General features: G+C 49.9%; 1 protein-coding gene across 1 annotated transcript in view; it reads left to right on the top strand.

Moving 5' to 3' along the window:
* The window catches only part of BMP3 (bone morphogenetic protein 3), a 35,587-nt gene that overhangs the window by 13,615 nt on the left and 9,524 nt on the right, over window positions 1-12,448 (top strand). The window contains exon 2 of the mRNA XM_077301078.1: window positions 8,174-9,084. Within this exon, the coding sequence (XP_077157193.1) occupies window positions 8,174-9,084 (911 nt within the window). The remainder of the gene's footprint in view (window positions 1-8,173; window positions 9,085-12,448) is intronic.

Here is a 12,448-nt window from a genome sequence, read left to right as displayed (position 1 = left end):
GGTTGAATGGCAGAACCAGAGAATTTCTTTCCCGGCCCCAGGAAACTGAACATATGCCTGTGCAAATCCCTGAGCTGGGTGGCCCAGGCTAGGCTGATCTTCTCAAGATCTCACAAGCTAAGCGGGGTCAACCCTGCTTAGTATTTGGATGGGAGACCACCAAATAATGTCAGGGTTGGGACAGAGAGGCAGACCATTAACGGCAAGCCACCTCCGAACATCTCTGGCCTTAAAGACCCTATAGCAGGCCCTGGGGTTTCTTGGTGGCCCTAGAAGGGTTTCTCGAATGGGTAGGAGTTATTATTATTAAACTGGATTTGTTACCCACCCCTTGCAGCGGGTTACAGAATGAAACCCCACATAAAACAATACTTGTAACCCCATTCAAATAGAACACACACCCTGGCGGAGAACTTCGCACCCACAACTAATCCGCTCCTGGTGCATCATGGGAGCATCACGGATGGTGATGGTTCATTCCAGGGATAGTCTGGCCTGATAAAGACTCACCTGGAGTCTCTCTCCTGGAGGGACTCGTGATCTTCCGTGCCATGGCCTCAGCCATAAACCTGGCGGAAGAGCTCCATTTGACAGGCCCTGCAGAACGCAGAAAGATGTGTATGTGTGTTAAAGATTTATCAGGTGATATGCCCATACATCTGTCCAGCCGCTGCTTGAAGACTGCCAATGAGGGGGAGCTCACCACCTCCTTGGGCGGCCCATTCCTCTGCTGAACTTCTCGGACTGTGTCAGATTCCTGACGCTCCCTTCTCCTCTCTCCCTCCTTCCTTCCCTGCGCTATTCTTTGCAGATGTGCATTTGAGTTTCTCAAGCACTTCCTCCTGCCACACACCCCTTGGAAGTCTGCAAAGTCCAAATACCTGCATGCAGGCGTGTGCACCTGATGGGAAAATGTGCGGATATTTGGGTGGGGGCGTTGGGCACAGTCCCATCACCCTGTATGGGTGTACAGCCTAGGTGGTTCTGAGTGCATAAGCCAGGCACATGGCAGGCGCGTTTGAGGGTTTTGATCTATTCGCCATTTGTCAGGTTGGGGGCAAAATGGAGAGCAACAAGGATGATCCAGGGCCTGGGGAACAAGCCCTATGAAGATAGGTTGAGGGACTTGGGAATGTTCAGCCTGGAGAAGAGGAGGCTGAGAGGGGACATGATGTCTCTGTTGAAGTATCTGAAAGGTTGTCACTTGGAGGAGGGCAGGGAGCAGTTCCTGTTGGCTGCAGAGGAGAGGACCCACAGTAATGGGTTTAAATGACATGTAGAATGGTCGGCTAGATATCAGGAAAAACGTTTTCACGGTCAGAATAGTTCAGCAGTGGAATGGGCTGCAGAAGGAGTGGGGAGCTCCCCCTGATTGGTGGTCTTCAAGCAGCGGCTGGACAGAGACTTCGCCTGGATGCTTGAGGCTGATCTTACATTGAGCAGGGGGCTGGACTAGATGGCCGGGGTGGTCCCTTCCATGATTCTGGGATTCTTAAAGCCAATGTGTCTTCTTGAAACAGACAACATGCTCCGTAAACTGCCTTTTAAAAAATTGTGAGACCACAGGCCTTTTTAAATAGGACCCGTACTTTGAAATGAATTTATTTATTTCCCACTTTCCTCCCCACTCGGAACCCAAACCAACTTTGCCTGTACAACAACCTGGTGAGGTAGGTGCGGCTGAAAGCACGTGACAGGCCCCAGGTCATTCAGCTAACCAAAGGGGTCCAAAAGTGGCTTTATCTTCGCAGCAACCTTGCAAGTTAGGTTAACTTAAAATAAAAAAATCAACTCCCATTTCAAATGTCACAAAATCATACTCCCTGTTTGAATCTTCGTTGCTGCCTCTTTTTGGACAGGAGCTTTGGGAGGAGAACCAGAAAAGAGCTTCAGAGGACGAGGAGGATAATAATAAAGAGTGGAACTGTATAATAAAGAGGACTGTAGGGAGAAATGGGAAAGGTTTCCAAGGCTCACCCTTCTTCTCATTCATGTTGCAAGCCGCTCAAAGCGGGGCATTTTTAGATGGAGTTTTGCGGCCCCGAAAACAGGTTTTTATAAATGGAAAGGCTGATGTATTCTTGCCTGTGCTGAACCAGGCGTGCGTCTTTAATATCTAATTTAAAGTCAGGCTAATGATGACTATATAACCAAACAGCCCCTCATTATTGCATCCTTTTTCACTCACGGGAGAGATTTGGCAGTCCATAAAAATGTCAGTGTATCCTCTATAAAGGTAAACGCACCACATGCTGGTGGACCGGTTCCAGCCGATGGATGTGTAGGAATGCGGAGGTGGAGCGTGCGTGTGTGTTGGTGCTGGTAGTGCCCGACTCCCTTCCCGCTCTCTTCCCGGTCTGGTTCTCGAGGCACTGGGCCGTGCTGCAGATAGAGCCCGCGCCGCTGAATGCTCCCCGTACAATACGGAAATGTCCCTGCATGTAGAAAACAAGCATGCCAGGAAATAAGGTATCCTCGCTGACATGCTAGTTTTCTGTGTGCAGGGCTGTTGTCGTTATTTGTCTGGAAGAACGTTCGGGGCTCGGTCCTCCCACTTTGGAGTTGATAGTGATAAAGCATAGACACAGGAATCTATCTCATCTATTCGTCTAGCTGGGTATTTGTACCCTGCTTTATACTACCTGAAGGAGTCTCAAAGCGGCTTACCATCACCTTCCCTTCCTCTCCTCACAACAGACCCCCTGTGAGGTAGCTGGGGCAGAGAGAGCTCTGAGAGAACTGACTGGCCCAAGGTCAGCCAGCTGGCTGCATGTGGAGGAGCAGGGAAACCAACCTGGCTCTCCAGATTGGAGGCCACCTCTCTTAACCATTACACTGCGTTGGCTAGATGGCCTCTATGGTCCCTTCCAACTCAGTGATTCTATGATCATTCCCTGAATCCCCTCTTCAGGTTGACTTTGGAGCGTGTCTCCTGCCACCAAGACCCTTTGAGACACCTGAGGCCTGCTGGGTGACTGGGCCATTCCCAGTTCTCTCAGAGCTTTTTCAGCCTCACCTACCTCACAGGGAGTGGGCTGAGGGGAGAGGAAGGGAAGGCGATTGTAAGCTCCTTTGAGAGACACGAGACCTGCTGGGTGACTTTGGGCCAGTTCCATTTCTCTCAGGGCTCTCTCAGCCCCACCGACCTCATAGGGCATCTGCTGAGGGGAGAGGAAGGGAAGGCAATTGTAAGCCCCTTTGTGACTTCTTCTGGTAGTGAACAGTGTGGTATAAAATCCAACTCTCCTTCTAGCAGATTCGAACCTAGCTGTTCCACTGCAGAGCAACTTGGAAATTTCGGAAACTAGCTTAGTCCTTTGGTGTTTCCGAATCTCCTGCACTCCTGAATGTCATGTGTGTGACTGTGCCATCCGAGTCCTCTCTGCAGGGGGTTGGGCTAGATGACCCTGGAGGTCCCTTCCAATTCTGTGATTCCGTGCAGCGCTGTTTGGCTGATCCTGGGATTGATAAGGCCCCAACTTCAAAACGTTCTTTTGCTGACACCGGTTCTTGCTGGCCGCATCTCTTCTCCCCTCCCCCTTCCCCGATCAAACCTGGGCCTGCAGGTTCCTCGCACCGGGTTGGGTGCCTGCCAGGTGTGTGCACAGTCCATATGCCCAACACATGTGGGGAGGGTGCTCAGGCGTGTGGCGCATGCCGTCGCACAGCAAACCACCCCGTCCGCCTCCATCGATCATCCCATCGTCACCTTGTCACCTGGCCCCACGGTGGAGCGAAATCGGAACCCGTGCCAATCTGAAGACATCTTGGCCCAAATGCTGGCGGGGAGGGGGAGGGGGAGGGGGAAGGAAGGGACGCACTCAAGCTGTGCAGAGAACGATCCGGTGTGGGGCTACTGAGAATCCTACTCAAGTCTGTTCAGGGGGGATTACTCCCGAAGAAGAGTCCTTAGCATGGCGCTGTCAGGATCTTTTGCTTCCGCGGGTCAAGAGAAATCGCGCCCCCATGGGTCGTCCTGCATTTATATAGGGTTCTCCCTGATTTCCCCCCCCCCCCCTTTTCCTGCATTTGAGATGTGGAGAACTTTATGGCTTCCGCCCAAAAGAGGAGTCAGCAGATTCCAGAGTAAATCAGCCCTGACCTGGATGGCTCCACCACATGCAGCCAGCTGGATGACCTTGGGCCAGTCACAGTTCTCTCGGGGCTCTCTCAGCCCCACCTTCTTCACAGGGCGCCGTGGGCAGAGGAGGTGTAGGTAGTAAAAAGCAGGGTACAAACAAACAAAAAACCTTCTTTTCTTTGAGAGGCCATGGTTGGGAAATCCATAAGGCTGACCTCAATATATGTATATTTTTATATAGAGCCTGACCTCTCCTTAGCAGCTGAAATGGCCAGACTGAAGCTATCGTAGTTGAGTCACATTCTGAGAAGGCCAGAGTCACTGGAAAGAGACAGTCAAGCTTGGAAAAGCTGAAGGCAGCAACAGGAACATAATGTAACCATCCTAATACCCCCCTTCCCTTCCTGGGACCCTCCCAACCTAAGCTGAATATCAGCAGAGAGGGTGATGGACCATCAAGCCCAAAATTTACCCAGGTTGATTCTTCACGGGATTCACCCAATGAAAGTAGTTGGTGTCTCAGTGGGCACTGACCAGTCACCTCCTTTATATATATATTTTTACCCATTTTTCCATGTTGTGTTACCTGTAAGGTTGTCAGCTTCCAGGTGGGACCTGGGGATCCCCTGGCATTCCAGCTCACATCCATACTGCAGGGATCAATTCCCCTGGAGAAAACAGCTGTCCTGGAGGGTGGGCTTTAAGACACTGAGTCCCACTGAGGTCCCTGCCCTTCCCAGCTCCCAGCCCCAAATCTTCAGGGGTTTCCCAGCCTGGATCTGGCAATCCTAACCCCGCCCCATCCCCTGCTGGTGGCCAAGACCTCACAGGGTGTCTGTTATGGGGAGAGAAAGAGAAAGGTGTTTGGGTAGTAAAAAGCAGGGTGTGAAAAAAAACAACCCTTCTTCTTCCTCCTCTTCTATGCAAAGAACCCAGCAATTTATGCGTCTTTTACGGCAGGGGTAGTCAACCTGTGGTCCTCCAGATGTGCATGGACTACAATTCTCATGAGCCCCTGCCAGCATCTGCTGGCAGGGGCTCATGGGAATTGTAGTCCATGAACATCTGGAGGACCACAGGTTGACTACCCCTGTTCTAAACCAACGCCCATCGGAGCATGTATGGGTACCGCGAGAGCAGCCTGGAATCAGCAGATGCCAGGAGCTTCCATCCTGCTGCTAGATGAACTTGCAGGGAAACAGTGACATCTATTGATAAAAGGAGGCAAGGGTTTGTATGGGTGTGTGTGTGATTGCAATAACATCAGAGTCCAGTAGCACCTTTAAGACCAACAAAGATTTCTTCAAGGCGTGAGCTCACGCCTTGAAGAAATCTTTGTTGGTCTCAAAGATGCTACTGGACTCTGATTTTAGTGTGCGTTACTGTTTGGCTTCTGATATTTTTGGGCGTTTGGCTTTAGAACTGGAGTAACATCCCTCACAATTGACACTAAATGGGTTTCCTGGGGCGGGGAGAGTGCCGTGTTCCAAATATTATTTGTTTACATCCCACCTAAAATCGGACAACAGTCACTGGCAGTCTTCAAGCAAAGGTTGGATACACACTTTTCTTGGATGCTTTAGGATGCTTTGGGCTGATCCTGCGTTGAGCAGGGGGTTGGACTAGGTGGCCTGTATGGCCCCTTCCAACTCTATGATTCTGTGATTCTATGATTCCTGAAGCCGGTGGTGCTACATGAATGAGACAGGAGACGGTGTTGGAGTGAGCCATTCCGCATGGCGGGATATTTTGGCGGGTGGGAGGGCTAAACACTGTATTACAATAAGGATCTAAAATAGGGAAACCGTTCTTGTTCTTTCAATTTAGCTGAAACTTTGGCTGTTTAAAAAAAAAATTTCCCTCTCATCTCTAGACCATAAAGGAATGAGAAAAGATTTTAAACAGGACCCTGCATCCCAGTGTGTTCTAACTGGGGTGTGGTATTTAAATATACCCCATATAAATCACATCCTGAGCTGGGTGGCCCAGGCCAGCCCCGTTTCATAGAATCATGAGGCCATCTAATCCAACCCCCTGCTCAATGCAGGATCAGCCTAAAGCTTCCAAGATAGGTCTCTGTCCAGCTGCTGTTTGAAGACTGCCAGTGAGGGGGAGCTCACCACCTCCTTAGGCAGCCTATTCCACTGCTGAACTACTCTGACTGTGAAAATTTTTTTTCCTGATATCTAGCCTATATCGTTGCACTTGTAGTTTAAACGCATCCTTGCAGGTCCTATCCCTGAGGCAAGCTAAGTAGGGTCAGCCCTGGTTAGTACTTGGACTGTCAAGAAAAGCCAAGGTTGTCAATGACATACCATCGCGGAATGACAACCCTACAACATGACCATGCTTTCCTCCAACGCTGCCTAAACCGTACCGTTCTCCCTGCTCTGCCTCGTTTGTGCTTGCTTTGGTTTTACTGTACATTAGAGATGAACATTCGGCCACTGTGCGACTGCATATGGGGAGGGTCCATCCAATCTCTCATGTGTTGACTCCCCTCTGCAGCACTGGAAGGCGTATCGACAGGCCTTTGTGCTGAAGGAAACAACCGGCAATGCAGTTATCCCACCCCATCTAGGCTTTTCTCCGTGTAGCACACAACTGTAGATTTGCAGGTCTGTCCTGGAAGGGTGTCAGGACAGCTGGCAGGGGCTCATGGGAATTGTAGTCCATGGACATCTGGAGGGCCTCAGTTTGACTACCCCTGAGCTAGACCTTTCTATTTGGTCTCTGACTACCTGGATATCTATGCAATTCTGATAAAAGTCTGAATTAGGGATGTGCAAACAAACAAACAAAAATCCAGTATATTTTGGGTTTAGGTTGAGTCAGACCAGGATCAGGGTGGTGGGTGGGGCCGTGCCTGCTCTCCCCCTCCCTGCTGGGGCCGATTCCTCTGACTGGCAGCTGGGTGGACAGCAGATCAGCTGTTTTGGGCAACAATTTTGGGCGCCTGAATCAAAAAAAGAATGGAATCCCCTGCTGCTATTTGGCTCCCGAATCAAACTAGGGGATCATTGATTTGATTTTTTCCCCTCTCGAAAGTTCACGCCCAGAATAAATCTTTGTTGGTCTTAAAGGTGCTACTGGACTCTGATTTTATTGCACACCTAATTTGAACAAGCTGAAATATGGGGTGGGCCTGCAGTTCCTCTTTCCGCCTGTAGGTGGCATCCCCTTCCTGATGCATACAGTCAGTGGTGCACTTGTTCATCTAAGCGTAGTGAATCCAGAGTCAGTTGTGAACTGAGAGTCAGCGTAGTGTAGCAGTTAAGAGCAACTGACTCTAATCTGGGGGAACGGGTCCGATTCTCCTCTGGTCCTCCACATGCAGCCAGCTGGTTGACCTTGGGCCTGTCACAGTTCTCTCAGAGCTCTCTCAGCCCCACCTACCTCACAAGGTCTCTGTTGTGGGGAGAGGAAGGGAAAGCGATTGTAAACTGCATTGAGTCACCACCAGGTCGTAAGAAGCAGGGCATAAAAGCCAACACTGTTTCGGAATATCAGGCCATTCTTGAGCGTTTTACATTGACCTTTTAAGCAAGCATTCCAAACTCTATAGCGGAAGAGGCCTATGCAGGATCACTTTAGCCATTTCAGGCTCAGGAAGGAGAGTAGCAACCTGAAGACAGATGAAGAATGACACTTAATAGGAGAGGAGGTGCTGACCTCACTATCCTACCCAATTGTCTTTACTCAGGTTGCTGTGCCAACAGACCCCTGGGCCAATCTAACATGGAGCAAAGCAACAGTGCACAGCCTGATTAAAGAGTAGAAAAAAGATTTATTTAGGAATTAACATACTTGATAGGTAGAGGCTAACCTTGGGCCAGTCACAGTTCTCTCAGAGTTCTCTCAGCCCCACCTAATCAATTGTCTTCTTACTGCTTCCTGCAGGGTCTTTTTTTTCTTCGTTGTACACCTGGCATTGCCTTTTCCAACAAAATTCTGGAGGGTTTTTTTCCCTTTCTCTGGGTATCGAGTTGGGGAAGTTCCTATGAATTTCCTGTTTTGTTCCAGGGATTGCACCAGGTACCTTTATGAAATCGCAGCTCCTTTGTCCTCACCTAATTTTCTCCTTCTTCCCAGGGGATCCCGGCAACAAGGAGGTGCACGTTTTCAACCTGACCTCCCTCACGAAGTCCGAGAACATCCTGTCGGCTCTGCTGCATTATTACGTCGGGGACCTCCAGAACGGCAGCTCCCGTTGCTCTCGTCTCAAGGGCTGCTCTCGTCACGGGCCCAGGAAACCCGACGTGCAGATCAGCCTCTCGTTGCTGAGTTTCCCTCCGTCGGGGAATCAGACGCGGACCTTGGGGCGCTACTCCGTCAACATCTCCACCGCATATCGGGACGTCCTTTCTTGGCAGTGGAAGAACATCACTCACGTCTTAAGTAAGGCCAAGCAGAACAACAACCTGGTCATCGGGGTCAGAATGGCCCCCGTCGGCCGCCATTCCTGGAAGAGGTTGCACCCCGCCTATGAACCCTACATCCTAGTCTATGCCAACGACTCCGCCATTTCGGAACCGGAGAGCGTCGTTTCCAGCTTGCAAGGGCATTGGACTCCCCTGCCCGGGGGTTTCCCTAAATTCGACAGCCATTCGGAAGCCGGCCGGAGCGAACGGCGGGAGAAACGCTCCGCGAGCATCCTCCTGCCTTTACAGAACAACGAACTTCCGGGGGCCGAGTACCAATACAGCGAGGACGAAGGGTGGGAGGAGAGGAAACACTACAAGACGCTCCAGCCGCGCCTGGCCGAAAGGGCCAAGAGCAAGAAGAAGCAGAGGAAAAACAATAACCAAAAGAGCCAGGTGCTCCAGTTCGACGAGCAGACCCTTAAAAAGGCCCGGAGGAAGCAGTGGAACGAGCCGCGGTATTGTGCTCGCCGCTACCTCAAAGTGGATTTTGCCGACATCGGCTGGAGCGAGTGGATTATTTCTCCTAAGTCTTTCGATGCATATTATTGCTCAGGGGAATGCCAGTTTCCTATTCCAAAGGTACGGTATTTCTTTCGTTTTCTTATCTTAAAAGCATCTGTTGTTTGGACTCTGTCCATCAGCACGGTAATGACTGGGGAAGGCACTGGCAAACCACCCCGTATTGAGTCTGCCATGAAAACGCTGGAGGGCGTCACCCCAAGGGACAGACATGACTCGGTGCTCGCACAGGGGATACCTTTACCTTTACCATCAACACAGAAACGCAACTTTAAAGGGGGATTAGATAGATTCCTGGAGGATTGGTCTGTCATGGTGACTAAAGGGAACCTCTGTGTTCAGAGGCAGTACACCTCTGGATCCCAGAGCCAAGAGGCAGCAGCAGGGGAAGGCCTCAACCACTGTGCCCTGTTGTTGGATCCTCAGAGGAACTGGTTGGCCACTGTGTGAGACAGGAGGCTGGACTAGATGGACCTTTGGTCTGATCCAGCAGGCCTCATCTCATCTCATCACTGGCAGTCTTCAAGCAAAGGTTGGATACACACTTTTCTTGGATGCTTTAGGATGCTCTGGGCTGATCCTGCGTTGAGCAGGGGGTTGGACTAGATGGCCTGTATGGCCCCTTCCAACTCTATGATTCTATGATCTTCTTATGCCATGTTTTCTGCCATGCAGGGAAATACTTTCTCACCCCTTGTAGCAAACTGCACGGGGGTTATTCTTTCTTTCTTTCTTTTTTACAAGCACCTGTAAAATCTAGCCAGATTGTTATTAAAACTATAGTATGCCATAAATAGGTAATTTGTTTAATGGCTTTTTGCAAAAGCGACTTTGTCCCAATTCAGAAATGGCGTACTCAAAGATATAAAAATAACATTAGAGGGGGAACTACAGGAAGCTTTTTGTATAGAATCCGCATCTGCTATACATTGTTTATTGGGTTATAATTATGTGTGAACTCATAGATGCCCCGTTAATCATCCCTAATAGCCCCTGCATGCCCATTTCCAAGAAATACAACTCTACCTTCTAATGCTTAATAAAACCTGCAGCCCGACCCTGGAGCTTGCTGGCCTGGCAAGAAGAACTGCAGGTGGCGTACAGGAAGGCGCAGGGCAGAAGTCTGTAAGCCTCCCAAGGCCAGCGCTGGGCAGGCAACGTTCGGGGACTTGCGATACTATAGGGAGATTGTTTTAATCGAGTGGGGTCTGTCCAGTCATAGGAGTGTGGTATTGCTTGCAGAAAGCAAATAGCCCAAGAAGTATATTGCAAAAGTAAAACTTGCCCCTCCCCAGGCTGTCATTTTATCGTCTTCCCGGGCATAGCTGCTGTGGGATGGGGTGGGTGGTGGGAGGTATAGAGCTGGGGGGGTGGGGTAGGGTTATGGGAATGGGGAGGCGGGAGGGGTTTTTATGGTTCTGTTTTGTTCTTCTCAACTGTTGCAAACCGCTGTGAGCCATCGGGGCTGGGAACGGCAGTAAGTCAATCGGTAAATAAATAGTTATTCAGATAGATTCAGTTCATGTTGCAGTCAAAAGCAGAGAGATGATGGTGATTTATTTATCGTATGGCAGAGTTGCACACAGGAAGCAGACAGACAGACAGACAGACAGACAGACAGATAGTAGCCAAGTAGGTACAATGTTTATGCAGATAGGTTGGGCAATTCCCCAAGTATGTCGTTGTTGTTGTTAGTTGCGAAGTTGTGTCCGACCCATCGCGACCCCATGGACAATGATCCTCCAGGCCTTCCTGTCCTCCACCATTCCCCGGAGTCCATTTAAGTTTGCACCTACTGCTTCAGTGACTCCATCCAGCCACCTCATTCTCTGTCGTCCCCTTCTTCTTTTGCCCTCGATCGCTCCCAGCATTAGGCTCTTCTCCAGGGAGTTCTTCCTTCTCATGAAGTGGCCAAAGTATTTAAGTTTCATCTTCAGGATCTGGCCTTCTAAGGAGCAGTCAGGGCTGATCTCCTCTAGGACTGACCGGTTTGTTCGCCTTGCAGTCCAAGGGACTCGCAAGAGTCTTCTCCAGCACCAGAGTTCAAAAGCCTCAATTCTTTGATGCTCGGCCTTCCATATCGAGTTTTGCAGTGGAGGAAGTGATGTCATCCCGGCACAGGATGCTGCCTTACCATGCCCCGCCCCCCAAGATTGCCAAGTACAGGCCCGGCAACCCTAGAGCGAGACAAGAGACTTGTGTTTTTAAAAGCTAGAGAGTTGCAGCTTCTGACATTCTGGGTGATCCTGAGCAGGGTTAAGGCCTTCAGAGGCCAGGGACTGAGCGGACTAAGCTCTGCTTAGACCTGCAAACAAGAAAATAGTTGCAAGCCTAATGTCTGGACGTTATAGCTTAAGCACCGCTCTGGGTTCAGGCTGTGTCAGCACTTCCATATTTCCAGCTAGGAGATTTAGAAGGATTTGAAATTTGATTTGGGAAGCGTCCTCTGGAGGTTTACTGCAGCCAAGGAAAAATAATCCACGATCGTGCCTCGATGTAAACATTTTTTGTTATACATAACATACGATACGGTATTTTGAAATAAACCCATCAGCTTGGTTCCTAGATGCACAGGCATGCACACACACAAAACCGGCTCCTTAAGTTTTGCAATACGGCTTACGTTAGTGATTTCTAAAGTTGCCAACTCCTGGTTGGGAAATTCCTGGAGATTTAGGGGCAGAACCTGGAGAAGGGTAGAATATAATGCTGTAGCGTTCGCCCTCTGAAGCAGGCATTTCTCTCCAAGGGAACTGGTAGCTGCCCTCTGGCATCAGTTGTAGTTCCAGAAAATATGTGTCTGAAAGTTAGCAAGGCCTGTCATCTCCCGGGGTTCTTTCTATATAGAAATCTAGGCAAAGTGAAGGTTTCACTGCCACGCCAGGAAGAGCTTTGTGGGCTAATTCTCTGTGTGCAGCTATTAGATACAAGAGCTAGAACAGTAAAAACACCCCTACAACAATGCTAATTATTTACGGTGAGTTATGTTCCGGGTAAAGGACCGGTTTCTTTTGTGAAGATGGAGTGCCTGGTGGCCTTCTGACAGCAAAGGGGGCCTTTTAAGCTTTTAAAAATATCTCTCTGCTTATTTTTATCCTGGCCGTTTGATCTTGCTTACGGCCTCCCAGGGCCGCTTTACGATGCAAAAACAGGATTATTTACATAAAACCACAAAGCAGAGCGGATTAAAGCGGCGACAGCAACATCATAGTCCCCAAAACTCTCTGAAATGGGGGGGGGGAAGGGTTTTCGAAGCTTGCCCAGTGTTATAGCCGGGGGGAGGGATGGGGGGGGGACAGCACTGTTTCTGACATTGGTATGTCACAGGGCTGTCAGCCCCTGCTGGGGGAAGGAGATGCTCTGCCCCTGCCACTGATCAGCTGGAAAGGAGAACATTGGCACTGCTGCTCAGAAAGATAAGTGA

This window comes from Paroedura picta, chromosome 10 (assembly GCF_049243985.1).
Source record: "Paroedura picta isolate Pp20150507F chromosome 10, Ppicta_v3.0, whole genome shotgun sequence".
NCBI classification, from domain to species: Eukaryota; Metazoa; Chordata; class Lepidosauria; order Squamata; family Gekkonidae; genus Paroedura; species Paroedura picta.
Note: the sequence above shows the minus strand (reverse complement) of the source record. Positions and strands in the feature narration are given on the sequence as shown.